Source organism: Perna viridis, chromosome 3 (genome assembly GCF_037379345.1).
Source record: "Perna viridis isolate PV_CMFRI_1.1 ecotype Kerala chromosome 3, ASM3737934v1, whole genome shotgun sequence".
NCBI classification, from domain to species: Eukaryota; Metazoa; Mollusca; class Bivalvia; order Mytilida; family Mytilidae; genus Perna; species Perna viridis.
The window spans coordinates 33,219,155-33,244,351 of record NC_142447.1 but is presented as its reverse complement, the minus strand read 5'-3'; the positions used below and the strand labels follow the sequence as shown (position 1 = coordinate 33,244,351).

The window sequence follows — 25,197 nt, the reverse complement described above, 5'->3', positions numbered from 1 at the left end:
TTGTATCCCCTCAGTAACCTGTCCCTCCTTCCATCAGCATAACACCCATACAGACAAAACTAACCACACCCTATAACACCTTGTATTAATGCTTAACTGATATTTTCCTCCCAACAGATTAGCTATCAATAACAAACAAATTTCAAGGCAATAATCCATTAAAAAGTTTGCAAGGTCTCCCAAAGTATAATCTTAAATCTCTATAAAAATAGGTTTAATTGGACCCAATAGTTTACCCACTAATAAAATATCATAGCTAAGACCATAAAACAACAAAAAGTTAGAAATATTGACATAATGGCTTAGTAGTGATCAATACAGTGGTTTTAGGTGAGATAAGTATCTGTATATTATTTACCTGTCGACTATTTACTTACCTTTATACAATCACCTGTGTCAACATATCTTAAGGGATATTGATAAGGTCTAATACTTCCCCAAGTATACTGGACAACAGATGTAACACAACATTAGTGTCTAATGCTATTCTGTCTGTAATGTCATTCTAAATAGAATCTTTGCCCCCTCATTCAGATTATTCTTTGATGAAAAATAAAATATTTGCATAAATCTCATTTCACAATTGGCTTAAAAAATTGCATAAAATATCTATCAAGTCAGGCCAGGGAAAGGACTCCAAAGTTGATAACAAATAACAGAGATTATTTCAATGAAATGTAAAAAAAATGTGTTGATACTAGAAGTGTGTCCAGTATATGACTCAAAACCATAAAAGTAACACTTGACATAGCCTGAATGCTTCTGCCTAGGTATACCTCCAAATAACTCATTAGTAATCAGTCTTTGATCTTACTTCATACTATCTGACCGAAACATTACAAAATGTAAATACCAGGGGATCCCAGATACTACAAACAACCAATTTACTGATAAATTTCCTTGTACTTTGTACCATACAATAAAAGACCCTGCTGATGTAAATAATTTAGAGAAAATTAAAACAGCTAATAAAGACCAATAAATAATTAAGATCTACACAGGGTTCCCTAATTACTTGTTGATTACATAAAGTGAACCAGTATTACATGGTAATAATAAGACCATTATGAAAGGTAAACTAGTTTGAACTTAGAATCAATAAAATGATTAAATTTTGAACTTTATACCTTTCTATAATTACATACAGATCATCGTTTATCGATAATGGAATAGTTTTCTGGTTGAAACTATAACATAGCTTATAGGGATTGCACTGGCTAGACTCTTTTTCATATGGGACTATTCTTTTGTGAGAGAACAAATAGAAAAATCATCTTTAAGCATAATAGGGAGACATATCTATTCCCTTATAAGGTTTGCTTGCACCAAACATTGATGAATGTATAGTTATTTAATCTGAAAATAACTTCAGGGTGTAATAGAAGTTTCTATTGCTACATAAATTCTAAAGCATCCAGTAGTCAACACAAACTGTTGCATGAATTAATGAACAGTTTCCATTGTTATGTAGAGGTGACATTCAAATGTAATGTACCATAAATTCAACATGCGCATCATTATACTGATAATCAGTGAACAGTAAAAAACGAAGTTATTTTAACTATTGTTTTCATCAGAAACCAAAAGGCTATTCACATTACTGTGTATTTCTGCCAGTACAAACAACTGCTATGAACTTTAGCACTGTTTCTTTGATCAGAACCATTTAAGATAAATCTATCTTCCAGTATACACTAACATATGCTTGATTACAAGTGTTTAATGCATACGGATGACGCCCTCTGTAAATTACTTTATCAATTGTATTTAATTACAGGTAATTCAATTAGAACAAAAAACTTTTTAGATATCCAAATGGGTGGATTAGGAACCGCCCACTCCATAGGGGCGGAGTTTTTATTTACACCTGTTCACCAATGAATATTGAGCAAATATACCTTGATGATGGGGCACTTATCAAAGTTCAATTTTCAAGAGATAAGTATAAACTGGAGAATATTGAATTTGTTGTGTCAACTTCAAACTAAAATAAATATTGACAAGGCAAACATTGGAAGTTTAGCCTTCATTTTGTGTTGATAACTGTTTTGTTTACACAAGGGCAGCCATTATTAAACAAAACAAACCTCCAGCATGAAGAATGACTCAAATCATTTACACTACAATATGACTATTGTATCACTTCAGTTTTTATTGATCTAAATTTAAAGCTTGTCATATTAAAAGTAAATATTAGGTCTGCATTGTGGCGGCTTTGAGAAAATATAGATTTAAAGTAATAACCTTATTACAGTCAACAAAGCCCTGTAATGTCAACATTGATCCAAGTGATAGATTTTCACAGAAACACACAAAAAATAACTTCAAAGTTGCAGGAACTGTCATGTTGAAAAATGCAGACATGAAGTTTTTGTCCAATTCAATGTTGGTCTTATCTATCCTTCAAATAAATCTGGTCCCTATTCAAGATGCCATCAATGTCATGTCCTTATATTTGACTTACAGCTTGAAAACACATTGTTTTTACATTTCTGCAAGTTAAGATATATGGCAAGCATATACTTGACATTAAATGTCACTTTTAGTAAAAATAAGTCTTTCTTTTTTACTGTAGTTTTGGTATTTTTCCATGAAAATGACCAGAGTCAGAGACAGTATTTTGCAACATGCAATGAACTCGAGATTTTTTTGAAAACCACACATAATGTGAATGTACTTATATTTATGGATATCATTTTTTCTTGGTGGTTTGTTAATTTTGTAATTTGTGGATTTCATTAAACTTATATAATTTTCAGATGAACTGACATCACTACCAAAACCATAATTGATTTCTGAAAAACAATGTATGTATTTCCAAAGTATGTAAGTAACACTACAAAAAACAGTAGATCACTCAATAATAGGTGAGTCAAGTGTTTGTCAAGATTAAATATATCACTCAATAATAGGTGAGTCAAGATTAAACAAGTGGTGGACAGTAAGGTTCTTTTTACTACAGATACATGTACAATATTGGCAAATAGTCCTTCTTTTTTTTTACAGAATACAAGCCATTTAAGCAAGTTTTTTCAAAGGGATGTAACCCAACAACACACAACAATATGGTTGATGGTTACATTGGGGAAAGGAAGAACAGTAAACATTTTTCTTTAAAAGTTAAACTACTTTCACCTTCAGGGGCGTAGCTGCCTATACACAAATACGCAGTTGCGTACTTTTGGAAAAATTAACAAAAATAAAAACACACATTTTAAAGATGAAATAAAGGTTTTATGCAATGACAAATCCTTTTTAATACATAAAGATACTCCAATATACACCATAAAGTAATTTGCGATATCAAAACCATCAATTCCGGAAATTTTGTACTTTTCCGTATAAATACGTTTACATTTTACTCTCTGAAAGTTTGTTTTGCACGAACTCGAAGTTCAAAATGGCTTCTTCATCAAAATCAATAAAATTCAGGAGTTTCCCTCAGGGCTTTGCTTTGCCGGACTCACTGGGGGCCTTGAGCGACACCCCCCCCCCAGACCCCTCGCCGTAATTTTGGGTACAACTAAAACAGGCCTAGCTATGCCCCGGACCCGTTTACTGCTGTAAATTGCTCTAATTGGACAGTAAACCAGTATGTAGGGTTGGTGAGTTACTTCCCATTGCTTTAAATTAAAAAAAAAACCAGGCATATGAAAACGACTAATGGATTTCAATTATACACTCACAATACATGTACCTACAATAAACAATTGAAATATGCTATTATTCATATTAAACCAAAATCTATGATGTACTTTTATAATAGAGACATGATCTGAACTTGACACTAACTATAACCACATACTATTAGCACAGAAAATGATACAAAATTATGACAATTAAACGTAACCACTGATCTGTTACAGACGTTAATAGGTTTTGTCATAAACCCACGTATAGATGTGGGAGATGATACTTCAAATTATTTACAGGGCATTTTATGGATCGGAAGTACAAAAATTACATGTCAACCTGAAATAAGTAAAATTCATGACAGCTTTACAAAGGTTTGGTAGTTCACCAGGATTAGAGGATTACAAAATGTGTTTCTAAGAATAGGTTAAAGCATTGTTATCCAATTAATGTGAAGATAATAGCTTAATTTCAACAAAAATATCCAGAATATATAAAGAGGAGATGTGGTATGATTGCCAATGAGACAGTCATCTGCCAAATGCCAAGCAATAATTTAACTTTTACAGGTCACCACATGGTCTTCGAAGATGGGCAAGACCCATACCATAAAACAAGCTGTAAAAGTCCTTCACCATGCAATCCTACATTGGAACTTGAATGTACAAAAAAAATATTGAAAGTCATCAATCCTCATGGTCCAGCCAGACTCACTTTAAATAATAACTAAAATACTTTGTATTAACAATATAACCCAATGCAAAGTAAAACTAAACTTTCCTTTACAGTTTAAAAAAAAGATATCTACACATTAAGACACCAGAACTTTGCTACATCAAAGTGATTAAATAATTGGATCAACATGGTTAATTCCATATTATACTGATAGTTACAAACTTGGCTTGTATGAGGTCAGTTACTAGGATACAGGATATGAGGATACCTAACAATGAGATATCAGCCTGAGGTGTCAGTCTGTGGTGTTAGACATGCAGTCATTCCACATGTATAAATTATACTCTGAAATGTTATCCACCAATCTTTTGCACCTACTAAGCAAGCATGCTGTAAAACTAAAAATTACAACTACCTGTACATTTAGTCAAGCCAGTATTGTCTGTTATCTATGTTTTATTTCTGACCTTTTTGCATTATTGTATACTGCTGGGGTGTAATACTATCCACGCTAGGACCATTATTGTAAAAAGTAAATTATTCTTATTCCTATACAAAAGAGCGCCCTTTTTAGTTGTAAAAATATGATGAACTATTTACACCATTTATACTTCAATGTTTTATACACAATATAAATCACTTTTTCTCAGGTTTGAAGACATAGCATAATACTATAAAAAACACTTCTCTTGCTTTTTCTTCATTTAAAACTTGTGTTTCATTAAAACAGAGACATACTGGAGAACCTATCTGTAAAACAATTCCAAATGAAACTTATTCATCTGGAAAAAATCATGAAACTGATCTTGGTTTTAACTGCCCCAAATCTAAATCAATGAATTTTTGACATTACACAGCCAGTATACCACACAGACCAGCCTACAAACATGATCAATTGAACTGCATCAAAAAAAGAACAACCACATCATATTAAGCAAATAGCTTCAACAAATCTTTTTTTGATGAATGCACACTGCATTACACATTCCACAAATAAAGACCAAAAAAATCGATACTTAAATCGTCATCTTTGTCAAATCAACATTTTTTAATCTAGTTCCATGTTTGAGCATCGACCATGCGACATCACTTGATATGATTCTATGATGTTGACTTCCCCTGCATCTAATAATCAATGGTTTGCCAGCTGGTCCCAACTCAATATCAGCTTCGTCTTTTCTCCTTAGACAATTATGTAAAAATAAGAGGATCAGGGAGTGAAAGTTCAATAAAACAGTATCTTTTTCCAATACATCTCTATTCTAAAGTTTTGTGTTGGAAAATTAGATAAAAATAAGAAGCTTAAAATGGAATTGTAATGAAGCACTCTAATCCATAGACTGAACATTTTTAATCAAGAAAGTTTTAATGGGTCTAAGCTACTTAAGACCATATTGCTTTGTTAAGTAGTTTAAAACCATGATAAATACAAGTCCTTACATAGGCTTATAGTAAAAATAACTTGTAATTTTCTCCTACTTTTAATACTTACCTACCTTTTATTGTTTTAGGTTAATCCTGAAATGGGTATATACAATTAGTACTACAAAGTATAGTAGAGGTCAACCTTGACAGTTTGGTGAAGGTCACAGACAAAGACAATTGAGGAATCTCCAAAAGGCCAGACAGTCATTTGTTCTTTATAGATATGAAGTGGTTCATCCACTTTTCCTTAACTTAAAAGAAATCTAAAGAATTCAAATAAATTCAACCCCAATGAACTAAAAGACAGTGAAGTTTTAACAGTGGTGATCTTATTAGCTCATTGGTTCAAGTCTACAACAAAAACAATCAAAAAGAATTGCTAAATACAAAGCACTGATTAATCGGATTTTCTTTTTTCGATGAGCTGCATATTTTCACTGAGTTGAAAACAACTTTAAAGTCTTTACATAAGTCATTAAAAAGTCCCATCACTGGCAGAGATCTCAAGCTGTTGCACTAAAATCAGTCAGCGGAACCATTTCATGAAAAATAGATCTAAATGAAAACAGATGGAAATAGGTTACAGTCGACATCTTCTTTTCTCTGATGTAATAATATTAAAAAATAGCAGTTCTGTGAACAATAGAACAGACAAGGGATACAAACAATCGTCTATATCTCAGAGCCTCAAAGAACTTGCATCGAATTTCCCAAGACAGTCATGCCAATATTATCAAGTATGTTATAAGAGAGATTTCCCAAAAGACACATTGGCAATATTATTAGTTGTATTCTGATCAAATTGGTATCAAGATCCCCCAAGACAATATCCTAATATTACTGTTATTGTTCTGAGTCCGCTGAGATCCAAGTTTCATTTTCTGAATCCGTACACTTCAAAAACAGGAGCCACTTTGATTAGATCTATTGACAAGTGATCTCACCACTCTTTCGTTGGCCAATCTTCAATTTAGTGGGGGTTTATCAAATTGCAGTAATTTATGGTCTACATTGGGCTTGGAGTGTTGACCCGTACATTCTTCAGACAAAATATTCTATATAAAGTGTATTTAAACGAACAAAGGACTGAATGTTGACTTAATGTCTTAGTCAACAGTGTTAACCATAACATAAATAGATAAAATTTGTAAAGTAAACAATGTTCAATAATTGAAAACTTGAGAGATTAGCTTTAGGATCATATTGCTATGAAGGTCTTGAGAGTTTGCTCCCCTGCTTTGATTCATTTTTCATTTGTATTGGTACTGTACAATTGAAAATAACTTGGCTGCTAACTTGACAAGAATAATTTACCTTGTCTAAAAGCCTGCCATGATTTGTCAGTTAAGACTCTTATACTTTGTGTAAACAGCCTGGGTTCTCTTACATTCCTATACCCAGCAAATCTGCTTAGCACTGACGATGAGTGTTTACCAGAGAAAAGAAAATAGCTTACAAATTGACGATGGTGTACTGAGACAATATCCCCAGAAACTGTGCTTTATCTACAACTATAGAACATAACACATCTGTACATCAATGTAAGCGGAATCGTCTAAGACCAGAAGATGACACCAAGAGACAAAAAAATACAGTCCCATAAGGTCAAGTTATCGATCAAAATATTGATGAATTATTCTCCAACAAATATAAATTATGAATTGGGGATAAAAGATTACTGTGAAACTAAGGCTAGATCACTTGAGTGTTTAGTAATACTACTTGATAATTTAAACACTCTAACTGGAAGGCATATTGTGTGATATGTTTGGCTTATAGGTAAATATTTGCAGAAAGATTTATTAAGACATAAATCGATAAGATCTTGAAATTTTTCTGTTATCAATATGCAAACAGATTTAGGGACAATCCAATATTTTGACAAGAATTTCACATTTAGAATTTTCACAAGTAGGTTTTGCAACTATCTATTGTCTCCAGTAATACAGAAAAGGCAATTAAATAGAAAACTGAATTAACACTTAGAGTTCTCAAGAAGATGGAATTTTTAGGTCTATAATTATGTCTACTTTCTATCAAACACATATTATCTGTGCAGTTTTTTGTTTCCTTACCAAATTAAATTTTCAGGAAATAAAAAGGGTTTCTATTTGTGGATAAGTTCTTGAAACCAAATTGATTTTAACAAGTTTTACAAAATCTCTTGAAATGTGCTATAATTATATATACGGCACCTTATTGAGGATGACAATTTGTAAAACATTCAATTTTTTTTAAACTAAAAGAATCTGAAGTGAAATAATTGAATTTGTTTGTAGTTACAGCACTTTAATGATCTGGATATTGATGCATAGAAGTTCAGCTTTTCTTACACAAAATATGAAAGATGATCACAACATGTAGAATATAAATCTGTCACAATATGACTGTATGAAGTAATACAGAACCCAAACAGGATAAAAAAAAAACTGAAAACCTTCATTATACATGGTACAAATAAGGTACTGGTAACAAAGGCAGTCTTTGCCATATAAATTTCTGATAACAAACCCTAGCTCAAAAATTTATATAGTATTCATTTGCATGTTAGTCAAATTCTGCAAGCTCGCCAGCATTTTTATCAGCCATGGTGTTTGATCTTATTTAGAAAAGATATGACCACTAAGTTACAAGGATGTCCAAAGAGATGGACTTAAGGATAGGACATTGCATTTTTCCAGAAACAAAATGATTACGGTCAATATCATTATGATTTTGCTGGCCATCCAAACTTCATACAAGTTAATCATTCTAAGAATATTCTTCCGCAGTGGACATAAACAACCCCTGGAAGATAAAAATGGACCAATACTTAACAGGCACTTGACAGAACTCAGAACATATCCCCTTATGTAAAATATTCCGGATAGATGACACTACTTATAGAATTTTTATCTAAAGATAAACAATCTGCCTTCGTCATAGAATGACATACACTTCCTGATAAAAGGAAGGAAGACACCAGCCGATTTTTTATCTATCTTCTCCATGTATTGATTATCAAGTATCCTCATTTCCGATGACAATGCCTACTTGTATATTCCCATTAAAATACTCATTGTATATTGTAGGAGTTTCAAGAATTGTTCAATTTTTAATAAATGAGGCTGCAAAGTGCAGAAAAATACCTGTATGCTATTTAAAAATTTTCAAGGGCATAGGAGCATTGTTATATTATACATGTAAGTGATTTTCTCAGATACTTTCATTTTCAGTATTAAAAGGGCAAAAACTGAAACTTTGGAAATCAAATTTTAGCTGAAATGATATGTAAAAAAATTATCAAGGACATAATTACATGAAAAAATATTTTCCAAAAGATCTAAGTCCCTACTAAGATTCACGGAAATAGAAACTTTATTCTGTCCTAATTCTTTGAATCCATGATTATCTAATACAGGAAGTAAACATGTGAATAAAGAAATAACTATAATAATTGAATATTTGATAGTTGCAAATTCAGTTGCCTCGCAATGGTTCAACAAGTATGTAAAAGGTTATTTGCAACCATCAAATTTAGACTGATGATGACAAATAAATCTAATCATATATAACTCAGTTATCTCAGATTTGCCCTTCTTATTTTACCATCCAAAATATCCATGAGATAATGACTACAACTAATAAAAAGAGAGCTGCACTTCAATAAAATCAAAGGTACCAATGTGATATATATACCCTAAAATTGATGATGTTATCCAATGAAATACAAATTTACAATGCTCAGTGCATTAGGATAAAAATAAAGAAAAAACCCAAAAAATTCATTAAAATCATGTTCTATCGTGCCATCTTGGCTAGGACAATGGACACCAAAATATTTTCGACAGAAATTTTATCCTGAGCTCTGACATGAAGTGCTTTAACAAGTATCGCTTGTTTCAATATTTATATAATGATACTCATGTGACAGTCCTAGACAAAAATAGATTTGCCGATTATCAATAACTACTTGACCAAAAATGTGTTATATGGAAAACTCCAGTCAATAGACATTGTTGATAAATTACTTGAAGATATCACTGTGTCAACATTGGGGTATGACTGTAAAGTTTACGTTGTCGATCATGGTTTGTCACGATTTGTGTCCTCGGACTTAGGAGTATAGGACAAAGTGAAGCAGTCACATGCTGCTTTTATGCAAATAAATCCAGCATGATTAGTAAACAGCCTTCAAGTAATTAGTACAGTATCAAGGTAAACAATAGCAGGATAATTTTGTTCACATACACAAATCTCACTGTTACATTTATTTTCACATATCCAAATGTACTTTATATCTGAAATATGCAGAGATAATGTCTTCTTCAACAACTCATATTTATGGCCATATAATGATTGAATATTGTGTTCCATGAATAGGCTCATAAAAATAGAACAAAAATGAAAAAATGCCTCATAATATCCATATCATGTTGTTCTAAATAAAGACGGACTATTCATTTCTAAATTATAAACTAAAAAATAAAACATAAAAAAATGAATTAAACTGAAACAAAAAATGGTCTTAAAATAACTAGAGAATCTGGGAAATTAGGTCAATACCAGAGAATGTTTCTATTACTGTAACTAGAGAAACTGGGAAATTAGGTCAATACCAGAGAATGTTTCTATTACTGTAACTAGAGAAACTGGGAAATTAGATCAATACCAGAGAATGTTTCTATTACTGTAATTACTTAAAATAACTAGAGAAACTGGGAAATTAGGTCAATACCAGAGAATGTTTCTATTACTGTAATTACTTAAAATAACTAGAGAAACTGGGAAATTAGGTCAATACCAGAGAATGTTTCTATTACTGTAATTACTTAAAATAACTAGAGAAACTGGGAAATTAGGTCACTACCAGAGAATGTTTCTATTACTGTAATTATAGGTCATTTTTTATAGAAGCCATTATGGTATGTTTCATTTTTTTTTTATTCAAACTGTCTTTGTCTTTATATTGTATTGTATTATTGTAGTTTTCTACAACCACTGCTGTATCTATTTACATAGAATAATCTTTAGTAATGAAAACTTTTATATGCCGTTTGATATTTAATTAATCATTTATTTTTAATATCGAGTTTTTTTAAACTCTTGACTAAACCTTTTAAGTAGATATCAAAGTTTATAGTATTGATTAGCCGTTATAATGGTTATGATATAACATTAAACACAGGAAGGCCAATTAAGATGGGATGAAACATTTCTATATAAGGCATCTATCAGATAATGTGTCTGACAACTTCTGGGATTTCTAAATATAATATCATAGTCTTATCAAATATCTATATATTTTGCTATAGAAATATATTTTAACATAAAAAAAGAAACCAAAGGAAAAAAAGCCAAGCAATTTAGATGATACTGTATATGAAATATATTCATGGCCTGGTATTTTTTTAAATATTCACATTGGACAAAACATACCCTCTCCAGTATAATATTTCACAAAATGAAGTACTAATCATATTAATTAATCCCAGGGAATATATCCAGAAACCACAAAACAACAAACATTCACAGTGTTCTATGTACCAAATAGATAAGTTGCCAACTTGGTATTTTTTAGATTGTTACATGTACAGTCAGTAATTTTCCTTTTGATTTGATTCTTATGCTTAATTAGTACAAGTACCACATTAATATTCAGTTTAACTGAAAAAAGAAAATTTAACATTACAATCAAATGTCTAGAGTTGACACATTATCTTTCAACTAAATACAACTCAGATTGATTAGTTAAATGATTATGGTAGATATTTCATGTATTTCAGTGTGAGAATAAATGACCAACTGAACAAACCATGCTTTGTACCAGTCCAACATGTTGAGTCAGATCTTTATTGTGCTATCTCATAGAAGCAACAGCCTGCAGTTAGGCATGCCACCACACTTAGACACATCATTCTGCGCCATCCAGCCATAATTATATCCCTTATATTGCATGCATAGAAGCAGTGACTATCAATTCTAAGTCTGATGTGATTTGGCCAGTGATCAAATCCTCCATCTCATGCACTGTACGCAAGTATACTACCTGGAGTCCATCAAGGAGGTTCATTCAATTCAGATTTGGTACTTCCTTTAGTATATCATACATCTAACTTTATTCCTCCCATTAAAAATTAACAAGACTTTTTCACCACCATGTGATAATAAAATTTCTGCAAGTGATTTCTTGACATTTAACACTTTCCAAGTTCCTTCAGTGTATTCTTGATTACTTCTCAACTTGCTATGGTACAATTAAGATTTTAAGTAGCTGTCTTTGTAAGAATCATGCAAAATCTGAAAAATGTGATAAACCCCAAAAAAGGCTACATATTTTTATTTTTGTAATCAAGTTGTTTTATGGGTCTTTACTATGAATTGTGTAATTATTCATTCAAATCTGCCTGCTCTTAGGAGATAACCAACATTGATAATCCAGTAGATTCTAATGTATTTCAGCGTCTTTTACAGAGTTATCTCCCTTAATTTTGAAATCTACAGTGCATTCTATATAATTTTTATCTCCTAAGAGCACAGGTTATATGAAAAACCACGTTAATTTCTTTTACTATGACATCTCAAACAAAATATCAAAAATAAAAATATGTAGGCTTTTTACCCATAAATCACATTTTGCATGATCCTTAGCTGTAGTGCTACTTAACATGCATGCTAAAGCTTGCATCTTGAAAATCATGAATGGAGAAAGAATTTTAATCAAGAATAAGGTAAAGAAAAAAACTTATTACTGATGGAGAATCTATATATTGATAACAGAAACATTTTTTATTAGTATTAAACAAAGTGCCCTCCATCTCATGAAAATAATGACAAATGCTGAAAATTTATGCAAATAAACCTGAAAACATTATAACATGTTTCAGTTAAGTGTCTCAATGGAGGGAGTTTTTTACTTACTAATCACAGACATGTGTAAATATAGCATTAAGTAGATAGAAAATATTATTCATCTTGATGTTACAAACAATTTTACAGATTTACCTCAACCTTATGATTCATGGTTCACTTCAGATTTCCCCCATCTGTGAACAACACAGAGAAACCTTTAGATAATCCCTTAAGTATGTTGACCATTACAACTTAACTGCAGAAACTGTTAATTTGTTCTACAAAATGATGAAACTGATAAAAGGCTTTAAGTTCATTTCAATGGTTTTATCTAAAGGTTACTAACTGGAAAGAGCAAATACCTAAAATAAGACCACAGGTACAGACAACACATAGATCTAAATAACAAGTTCTGTCCACTTGTTAAATCTTCATTCTATCATGATACCATGACGATATAATTTGGTTATTCAGTGATGTTGATTGCATATCCAAATTATCAAAAGTTTTATAGTTATTTGAAATCAATACTTGACTTGTTTTTTTTTTACATTGTGAGATATTTATCTAAAATAATCAATAACAATAGACAAGATGTACATTACAACAGTATTAGCTGTAATGCTAAGGCACAGCAGAGTCTACCTGTCATATATAAATATTGTAACCAATTATAACAAAAAAATATGATTAACTGCTCATACTTTTTTCTTGATTTGTCCCTTTCCACAATATCATTCAACAACATATAAGGCTTAAAAAATGTTCAATTCAGAGAAATAAAATTTGATTACTACTAAGGTAAAAGAGAGATAACTCAAATTTTCCAATGCAATCTAAGAGAAATTTTATGGTCTAGTAATATTCTATCACCATAATATAACAACTAGAATTTTAAGGTCCCATTTTTCAAAAGAGCATCACAGTATGATTAAGAATAAAAGTTTGATAACTGCATTTTTTGCAAACTATTCCTGTAATACATGCATATACACTTGACAATAACATTCTAGGATTTGTTAATCTTAATGTGATCAACAAGACAAAGTAAAATTTACCAGTATTTAAAGGAGATTTCAAATATACCACTAAAGTTAAGAAGATCATAGACTCACCACTCTCTGCATATTGACTTTCTCATTGCCAGAACTTGTATTTGTCTGTGATGGCCCAACAAATACACCCTGTGTTTCTTCATAACCAAATTGTACCGTATCCAGACCAGAAAGAAAGTAACCAAACTGCCTGATACATCCAATTCGGAGAAACGTCTGCAATTTATCAGTAAAATACTAAAAAAATTATTCAGCAGAATATTACAAGATACAAAATATAGGTTGTGCCAAGAATGTTTAGTATTATATTAACCTTAATGATGTAAAAATATTTCACTTAAAAAATGAAACAAAATTTTAATTGAATAAGGCTATAACCTCAAATAGTTACAATATAGCTACTAAGTGATAAATCAGTATTGAAATATTTTAACCTTTGTTTTATTTATTTATTTTTATCAGTATTGTATATATATTATTGTACCAACACTGATTAATATAAATTTTCAGTGCTATATCTTCATTACTTTTCTCAAGTGATCATAAGTAGTAATTATTATCCAATAGATGATTATACTAGAAATTCATTAAAATACCATTCTAGCAAACACATGAAGTTGCATGCAATGTTGTCCTAGATATACCCCCAGTTTTATAGAACTTGATATTGGACAGCAACCAAAATCACTACTGACATATGCCCCATCTTTATAAAGCCTCACACCAAAAATGAAATCAATCTATCCAGTGGGAATCAAGATTTTTGTAATGAAATTTTTTTTCCATTATGACATATAGTGAAAAATGGCAAAGTCCAAAGAAACAGGAAGTGGATATCAGAGGCATCCAAAATTTCTTACAACATATGCCCTATTTATATAAAGCCAGACACCAAATTTCAAATCAATCAATCTATTGGGTGCTGGGGTAGTTGCGACAGAATTCAGACAGATGGAGTGACAGACGGATAAGGTGATTCCAATTTATCACTCACTTGTAGAGTGGGAACATAAAACATCTGCGGTCTATTTTAGAATATCTTTTTTGTGCTTTTTAATACACAAAAAATGTGTTCTTTATCATAAATTATTTCCAAAAGCAAAATTTCATCAGAATTGTAATACCTCTTGGATTTCATTCAGCTGTCCCCTCCTTTTCACACTAAATTCTATGGAGTTGTGCACATCAGCTAGGGGAGATAACTGACACAAGCTGATATCTTCTCTCAATGGAATGACTTGTTTCCAATCTGATTGTTGAACTGATTTCAGCACATTTTTCAAATCATCAACCCAACAGTTATCTGAAGGATAAAATATCAAACCAATTTTGTGTATAATGATATGTTGCTTCACATATATCTTTTTCAAATATTTCAGTCTAAGATTTTTGTGATGAAATTTTCTCTATCATTCCATATAATGAAAAATTGACAGTCTAAGAAAACAGGAAGTTGATATCAGGCTGCAGCCAACATCTCTAAAAAGACAAACACCAAATTTTAAGTCAACTCATCATTTGGAGCTGAGATTTTTGTGATGAAGTTATTCTCTATCATTCCATATAATGAAAAAATGACAAAAATCCACGAAACAGGATGTTTATATCAGGAAACAACTAAAATTGTTTACAAAGCCACACAACAAATTTCAAATCAATCCATTGACTGGGAGCTGAGAATTGCAACCAATATCAGACAGACACACACACAAACGGCCAGACCAACATATGGGCTGACAAGGTGATTCAAGTGTACTGGCTGAGAGGGTGTGTAATTACTTCTGCAAATAATTTACCCACTGCTCATTAAGTTTTGTCTTAGTTCACAATTACAATAATTATAGATACTAAATTTCTTTTACTTGTCTGAAAAGTATTACCGACCAAATATTTTAGAAAAGACACCAGTAAAGAGCAAGAATATTGGAAAACTGTCAACAAGACGACAAAATTAAGTACATGTAGTCACATTCTGATAAAATACAAGCAGTCACATGCTACCCTTAAGCATGGAGTAGGGTTAATACTAAAGACTATTCTTACCATTACAAATTGATGAAATATAAGGAAATCTGCAAGATGTTAAAATAATATTTGGAACAAAACAACCCACAGTAAATAAATCTGTGTCTATGCTGAACTTACCATTGTCGATTAATGTAGTTTCTATTGGTAGTATATTAAGTAATATTGATAATCTGTGCCAAAGGGACTGTGAACTCTAAAATAAATCATTCATTTTTACTTCAATACATTTGAAACGTTTTGTGGATTAATGTATATGTTCACCATAGAAATCATGCCTGCTTTATTTTTATTTGACTTCATGAGTAAGTTAAAATGCAATACCCACGAAATGATATCTTCCATTCTGAAGTTATCATTTCATGGGTATACTGGATAAGTCTTAAACTTCATATCCTCGAGCGGTTATACAGCAAAGCATGGAGAATATTAAAATAAAGTGTTTTCTTTTTGTCTCTTCACAAACTAACCTTTTGTAAAAAACAAATAAGAATTATGACTTATAAGATAGAGTAAACATCACACTAGGACATTGCAATTTTTTTTCATGGAATTTAACATTATGACATAAAAATGCTCCCCAGAAAGAGTGCAAAACAAAAGTGAAAGTGAAGAAAATGGCTATTTATAGTTCAAGACTACTTTTCTCCTCAATCTTCGTGAACAGCTCCTATATTTTTACAGAAAATTAAATTTCTAAATCTGTCCTTCGTAGTGCTACATGAATGATACTTCTTTAATCAATTTTTACTTTTCTTAAAAGTCCTAAAGATATGCACTTTACTTCGTAAGTCTATGGAAAAATCAATACAACACTGAGACCTGGTTATATCAGTGTGATTTCTGTTTGATATGAACAGAAAAAGGTAAATAACTCTTGTTTCAAACATCACATGATTCAAGCTGCTGTTTCTACATTACCGTAGACAGCAGACATATATTGGTATAATTAAAGATTTGACTGATAAAAAAAATAAACAAATTCAAAGTTTAAAAATAAATATGATATGCTGGTTCTCCATATAAAATTCAGTTCCTGTGAAAATCAAGCTGTCACATTATATAATGTTACATTTTATCGTTAAACATCTACATTTATTATCATTATTTAGCTTAAAAAAAACTTTATACAACATTACAAATATAATTAGTCTGATCTACTAGTAACTGTAGAATTGTACTTTTGAATAGTGCAAGGAAATGTGTGACATTTCATGCTTCCATTTTGTCTAGTTCAAATAAAATAAACAGATATATTTTAGTATTAGAACAATCGAAATCTCTCATCAGATTACATGTATGTTAATTTTCCAAACAAAAAGATATATTTAATGATCAATGAAAGTTTTAGTAAGAGAAAGAGGTTTCTACCTAATGTTTTCATGAAATAAATATTGCTCTTCCAAGTGAAATTTTGACAGTTACTGGAATATTGCAAGTAACAATATTTCTGGAAACTGCATAACCTTTGACCTTTACAATAAAATGTTAACAAATGTGTTAATATAACATCTTCACATTATGGAGTTATAAAAAATAATACTATGTCATGCTACTGGCCACAACCTGATTTTTTTGGTTACCTGAGCACATGTTGATATTACACCTGTATTACATTTCATCCAGTCACACATCACCTTGACAACAGACAATAAACCCTCCTGCTGTATAATGTCTAATGTATACTGTAAATGTCTGTGTTCATCTTCAGACCTGAAATATAATCATTTGCCTTTCATATCAAATCATTTTTATTTGTATAGTATTCATCATTTTCAAACACATTATCCATACTACATCATAAGCATACAACTAGGGCATCTAATGGGACTTTCTATGACACCTATCATGTTGTGTTGTACTTAGTATCTTTGGTCACATGCTAAATTAAATCATCAAATAACTTAAACTTGATTCCATAACAGACAAAGGCAATAACATTTATCTTTTTTGGCATTCCAAGAAAAATAACTCCTATCAGACTTTATAATACTTGGAGAGAACAAACTTTCATAATTCTTTAATATTCAAAGAAAGATCAAATTTGAAGAAGTGTAAAAATATGTAAAATAGACTTCATTTTTGTCAATCAAACAATATATAGTAACTAAGCAAGTAGTTTTGAATCAAAGCAATATGTATTTATTGTAGAGACAGTATGATGGTGTTTCTGATCACAATCTTTCGGTAGATTACACCTGATATTTATTGTAGAGACAGTATGACGGTGTTTCTGATCACAATCTTTAGGTAGATTATACCTGATATTTATTGTAGAGACAGTATGATGGTGTTTCTGATCACAATCTTTAGGTAGATTATACCTGTATTATTGTAGAGACAGCATGATGGTGTTTCTGATCACAATCTTTCGGTAGATTACACCTGATATTTATTGTAGAGACAGTATGATGGTGTTTCTGATCACAATCTTTAGGTAGATTATACCTGATATTTATTGTAGAGACAGTATGATGGTGTTTCTGATCACAATCTTTAGGTAGATTATACCTGATATTTATTGTAGAGTTAGAGACAGTATGATGGTGTTTCTGATCACAATCTTTAGGTAGATTATACCTGATATTTATTGTAGAGACAGTATGATGGTGTTTCTGATCACAATCTTTAGGTAGATTATACCTGATATTTATTGTAGGGTTAGAGACAGTATGATGGTGTTTCTGATCACAATCTTTCGGTAGATTACACCTGATATTTATTGTAGAGACAGTATGATGGTGTTTCTGATCACAATCTTTAGGTAGATTATACCTGATATTTATTGTAGAGACAGTATGATGGTGTTTCTGATCACAATCTTTCGGTAGATTATACCTGATATTTATTGTAGAGACAGTATGATGGTGTTTCTGATCACAATCTTTAGGTAGATTATACCTGATATTTATTGTAGGGTTAGAGACAGTATGATGGTGTTTCTGATCACAATCTTTCGGTAGATTACACATGATATTTATTTTAGAGACAGTATGATGGTGTTTCTGATCACAATCTTTAGATAGATTATACCTGATATTTATTGTAGAGACAGTATGATGGTGTTTCTGATCACAATCTTTAGGTAGATTTTACCTGATATTTATTGTAGAGACAGTATGATGGTGTTTCTGATCACAATCTTTAGGTAGATTATACCTGATATTTATTGTAGAGACAGTATGATGGTGTTTCTGATCACAATCTTTCGGTAGATTATACCTGATATTTATTGTAGAGACAGTATGATGGTGTTTCTGATCACAATCTTTAGGTAGATTATACCTGATATTTATTGTAGGGTTAGAGACAGTATGATGGTGTTTCTGATCACAATCTTTCGGTAGATTACACCTGATATTTATTGTAGAGACAGTATGACAGTGTTTCTGATCACAATCTTTAGGTAGATTATACCTGATATTTATTGTAGAGACAGTATGATGGTGTTTCTGATCACAATCTTTAGGTAGATTATACCTGATAATTATTGTAGAGACAGTATGATGGTGTTTCTGATCACAATCTTTCGGTAGATTACACCTGATATTTATTGTAGAGACAGTATGATGGTGTTTCTGATCACAATCTTTAGGTAGATTATACCTGATATTTATTGTAGAGACAGTATGATGGTGTTTCTGATCACAATCTTTCGGTAGATTACACCTGATATTTATTGTAGAGACAGTATGATGGTGTTTCTGATCACAATCTTTAGGTAGATTATACCTGATATTTATTGTAGAGACAGTATGATGGTGTTTCTGATCACAATCTTTAGGTAGATTATACCTGATATTTATTGTAGGGTTAGAGACAGTATGATGGTGTTTCTGATCACAATCTTTCGGTAGATTACACCTGATATTTATTGTAGAGACAGTATGATGGTGTTTCTGATCACAATCTTTAGGTAGATTATACCTGATATTTATTGTAGAGACAGTATGATGGTGTTTCTGATCACAATCTTTAGGTAGATTATACCTGATAATTATTGTAGAGACAGTATGATGGTGTTTCTGATCACAATCTTTCGGTAGATTACACCTGATATTTATTGTAGAGACAGTATGATGGTGTTTCTGATCACAATCTTTAGGTAGATTATACCTGATATTTATTGTAGAGACAGTATGATGGTGTTTCTGATCACAATCTTTAGGTAGATTATACCTGATATTTATTGTAGAGTTAGAGACAGTATGATGGTGTTTCTGATCACAATCTTTAGGTAGATTACACCTGATATTTATTGTAGAGACAGTATGATGGTGTTTCTGATCACAATCTTTAGGTAGATTATACCTGATATTTATTGTAGAGACAGTATGATGGTGTTTCTGATCACAATCTTTCGGTAGATTATACCTGATATTTATTGTAGAGACAGTATGATGGTGTTTCTGATCACAATCTTTAGGTAGATTATACCTGATATTTATTGTAGGGTTAGAGACAGTATGATGGTGTTTCTGATCACAATCTTTCGGTAGATTACACCTGATATTTATTGTAGAGACAGTATGACAGTGTTTCTGATCACAATCTTTAGGTAGATTATACCTGATATTTATTGTAGAGACAGTATGATGGTGTTTCTGATCACAATCTTTAGGTAGATTATACCTGATAATTATTGTAGAGACAGTATGATGGTGTTTCTGATCACAATCTTTCGGTAGATTACACCTGATATTTATTGTAGAGACAGTATGATGGTGTTTCTGATCACAATCTTTAGGTAGATTATACCTGATATTTATTGTAGAGACAGTATGATGGTGTTTCTGATCACAATCTTTCGGTAGATTACACCTGATATTTATTGTAGAGACAGTATGATGGTGTTTCTGATCACAATCTTTAGGTAGATTATACCTGATATTTATTGTAGAGACAGTATGATGGTGTTTCTGATCACAATCTTTAGGTAGATTATACCTGATATTTATTGTAGGGTTAGAGACAGTATGATGGTGTTTCTGATCACAATCTTTCGGTAGATTACACCTGATATTTATTGTAGAGACAGTATGATGGTGTTTCTGATCACAATCTTTAGGTAGATTATACCTGATATTTATTGTAGAGACAGTATGATGGTGTTTCTGATCACAATCTTTAGGTAGATTATACCTGATATTTATTGTAGAGACAGTATGATGGTGTTTCTGATCACAATCTTTAGGTAGATTATACCTGATATTTATTGTAGGGTTAGAGACAGTATGATGGTGTTTCTGATCACAATCTTTCGGTAGATTACACCTGATATTTATTTTAGAGACAGTATGATGGTGTTTCTGATCACAATCTTTAGATAGATTATACCTGATATTTATTGTAGAGACAGTATGATGGTGTTTCTGATCACAATCTTTAGGTAGATTATACCTGATATTTATTGTAGAGACAGTATGATGGTGTTTCTGATCACAATCTTTAGGTAGATTATACCTGATATTTATTGTAGAGACAGTATGATGGTGTTTCTGATCACAATCTTTCGGTAGATTATACCTGATATTTATTGTAGAGACAGTATGATGGTGTTTCTGATCACAATCTTTAGGTAGATTATACCTGATATTTATTGTAGGGTTAGAGACAGTATGATGGTGTTTCTGATCACAATCTTTCGGTAGATTACACCTGATATTTATTGTAGAGACAGTATGACGGTGTTTCTGATCACAATCTTTAGGTAGATTATACCTGATATTTATTGTAGAGACAGTATGATGGTGTTTCTGATCACAATCTTTAGGTAGATTATACCTGATATTTATTGTAGAGACCGTATGACGGTGTTTCTGATCACAATCTTTAGGTAGATTATACCTGATATTTATTTACAAAGATTTTCCTACTTTTTCAATGACCTTGACCAAACATTCTTTTGAATTTTAATGTAATAATTAATGTCACAGAACAAGATTTTATGAAAATTGAGGATTAATGTAAGCAATTTTTTTTAAACTTCACTATATGGCAAACTACCAAATAAACAGCTGTGTCATGAGTGCATGGTATGGCTGTCATCCTGTGATAAAAAACGATAAATGTTTTTGGAATAACACAGGCTTAGTATAACCTAATTAATTCCTTGTTCAAGCTAACATTATGTTTTATATGATACCAAATTGAAGCAAAATTCTGATTTTTACAACAAAAATTTTGCATATCAATACATCAATGGAAAATCTCAAAGTTCCATAAAACAGGAAATTGATAAAGAAACAAAAATTGTTACAACATGTTTCAGTATTCATTGTATAATGTTTCTCTTAAATAAATTCCCCATATAAGTTCTTTCAAAAGGCTATTCCATCAACAAATGTATGGGAGGGTTGGAAGGCAGTTTTTTGTGACCCACCCACCCATACATATTTTTTTAAGGATTAATCACCTTCTGAATTCCATTATACAACACGAAATGTGAAACTCAATACAAAAAATTCATTAACTAGAATAACAAAATAAAGAATCATCACGTATAAAGTTTGTTGCAATAATAAATAGTTTCCAAGATACGATGTGACGTGAAAAAAAAAACCTTTTTTTTACCAGAAAAAACTCAGTAACTAAAAAATGAAATATTGAATCATCATCAGAAAGTACACATATCTTTAGATTAATATAACCAATAAGTGTGTATAGTTTTAAGCAATCATCATAAATCATTTTTGAGATATGGTGTGATATATGATAAAAAAAACACCACCTATTTCAGTTTTAAAGTCCCGAAACTCGAAAAATTTTCACCAAAAAGTATACAAACTGTTTGACCATCATGAGAAACAACTATGTTAAGTTTCAAAAAATTTTTATAAGTTGTTCTCAAGTTATGAGGCGACATGTTTACGATGAAAGAACAGACAGACACTGGACATTTGTATACCATACTACATCTTGTAAAAATTGACAGGCGTATAAAAACTGGTACATAAAATTTCTTCAAAATTTATTTTAAGACCACTTATCTGTTATTCTTTCATAATTCAAAAAGAAAATTGGGTGTTATCAAACTCTTTTATTGTAATATCGAAAAAATAAAAATTCCTGTTGCTGTTTATGCATTTATCTCCCCTTTATAGATGTTTTTTACAGTTAGTTGTTTATAATTTTACCATATCAATTTAATGTCTTTCCAAATCAACTTAAACATATTTGTTTACAGCCTTTCAAATGTAATTACTTAATTGAAAAACATATCCTCCATAATTTTGTAAAATTATTAAAAAGAATGCCGCCTATCCATATCAATACCACGACAAAATAAGTTGTTTTAGAACAAAAGTCTACATTGACAATGGCTATGTTTCACTCCCATGACTATCTAAGTGTTAGTATATAAGCCTACCTTTTTCTGACTCTATTTCACTCCCATAATAAACCAAGTCTATGAAGATAAACCTACATTTCACTCCCATCACAAAAAAGTCAAAGAATAAAAGGCTACATTTCTACTGACTCTATATCACTCTCATAACCAACTTAGTCTTAGAATATAAGCCTACCATTCACTGACTCAGTTTCATTCCTATGACTAAGTCTATATAAATAAACAGCTACCATTCCACCGACTCAGTTTCACTCCCATGACTAAGCCTATATGAATAAACAGCTACCATTCCACCGACTCGGTTTCACTCCAATAACTAAGACTATATTAATTAACACCTACCATTCCACCGACTCTGTTTCACTCCCATGACTAAGTCTATATTAATTAACACCTACCATCAACTCTGTTTCACTCCCATAACAATATCAATTAACACCTACCTTTCCACTGACTCTGTTTCACTCCCATGACTAAGTCTATATGAATAAACAGCTACCATTCCACTGACTCAGTTTCACTCCAATAACTAAGACTATATTAATTAACACCTACCATTCCACTGACTCTGTTTCACTCCCATGACTAAGTCTATATTAATTAACACCCACCATCAACTCTGTTTCACTCCCATAACAATATCAATTAACACCTACCTTTCCACTGACTCTGTTTCGCTGCTTTGTTCCTCTGTCTCAGTTGCTGATTGCTCTGCAATATAATAAATATATAAAGAATTAAAACATAAAAGTAAGTGGCACATGAATAGACCTTTTAAATAAAGAGCTGCATGATACACCCATCCTCTTATGGCTGGTCTTTATATTTCAAATTGATATTCCTGATTGATTGATGCAGATCAAAAGCCCAACTGAATCAGAATGCTTTTGCCCCATAATATGCATCAATCCAAATACATGATATAAATAGTATGAATCTTACATGTATAAACAACAGCTGGAATGATAAACAGAAACTTTCCTTCCTCTAAGACATGTGATTGAAGTTATCTTTGATCACCAGATCGACGACTTTCCTTTTTTTTATACATACAATAGAAGTTATCTTTGATCACCAGATCGATGACTTTCCTTTTTCTAATACTTGCGATAGAAGTTATCTTTAATCACCAGATTGATGACTTTCCTTTTTCTAATACATGTGATAGAAGTTATCTTTAATCACCAAATCAACGACTTTGTGATAGAAGTTTACTCCAAACAACTAGGAATGAATGTAATCAATACATCACAACCAAATAAATCACAACAAATTAATGTGGAGAAAACAATGGGTTTTAAATCTTTGATCACCAGATCGACGATTTTCCTTTTTCTTATACATGCAATAGAAGTTATCTTTGATCACCAGATCGATGACTTTCCTTTGTCTTATACATATAATTGAAGTTATCTTTGATCACCAGATCAATGACTTTCCTTTTTTTATACATGCGATAGAAGTTATCTTTGACCACCAGATCGATGACTTTCCTTTTTCTTATACATGCGACAGAAGTTATCTCTGATCACCAGATCTATGACTTTCCTTTTTCTAATACATGCGATAGAAGTTATCTTTTATCACCAGATCGATGACTTTCCTTTTTCTTATACATGCGATAGAAGTTATCTTTGATCACCAGATCGATGACTTTCCTTTTTCTAATACATGCGATAGAAGTTATCTTTAACCACCAGATCGATGACTTTCCTTTTTCTTATACATGCGATAGAAGTTATCTTTGATCACCAGAACGATGACTTTCCTTTTTCTTATACATGCGATAGAAGTTATCTTTGATCACCAGATCGATGACTTTCCTTTTTCTAATACATGTGATAGAAGTTATCTTTAATCACCAGATCGACGACCTTCCTTTTTCTAATACATGCTACATGCGATAGAAGTTCTTTTATCACCAGATCGATGACTTTCCTTTTTCTTATACATGCGATAGAAGTTATCTTTGATCACCAGATCGATGACTTTCCTTTTTCTAATACATGCGATAGAAGTTATCTTTAACCACCAGATCGATGACTTTCCTTTTTCTTATACATGCGATAGAAGTTATCTTTGATCACCAGAACGATGACTTTCCTTTTTCTTATACATGCGATAGAAGTTATCTTTGATCACCAGATCGATGACTTTCCTTTTTCTAATACATGTGATAGAAGTTATCTTTAATCACCAGAT

General features: G+C 31.4%; 1 protein-coding gene across 2 annotated transcripts in view; it reads right to left on the bottom strand.

Annotated features, from left to right (window-relative positions):
• The window catches only part of LOC148621932 (nonsense-mediated mRNA decay factor SMG5-like), an 80,523-nt gene that overhangs the window by 36,172 nt on the left and 19,154 nt on the right, over positions 1 to 25,197 (bottom strand). For both annotated transcript variants that reach the window (XM_088576806.1, XM_088576805.1), the window contains exons 16-20: positions 23,652 to 23,706; positions 17,228 to 17,357; positions 15,765 to 15,840; positions 14,744 to 14,922; positions 13,680 to 13,835 (exon numbers count right to left, since the gene is read on the bottom strand). In XM_088576806.1, coding sequence (XP_088432932.1) covers positions 13,680 to 13,835; positions 14,744 to 14,922; positions 15,765 to 15,840; positions 17,228 to 17,357; positions 23,652 to 23,706 — 596 coding nt within the window. The remainder of the gene's footprint in view (positions 1 to 13,679; positions 13,836 to 14,743; positions 14,923 to 15,764; positions 15,841 to 17,227; positions 17,358 to 23,651; positions 23,707 to 25,197) is intronic.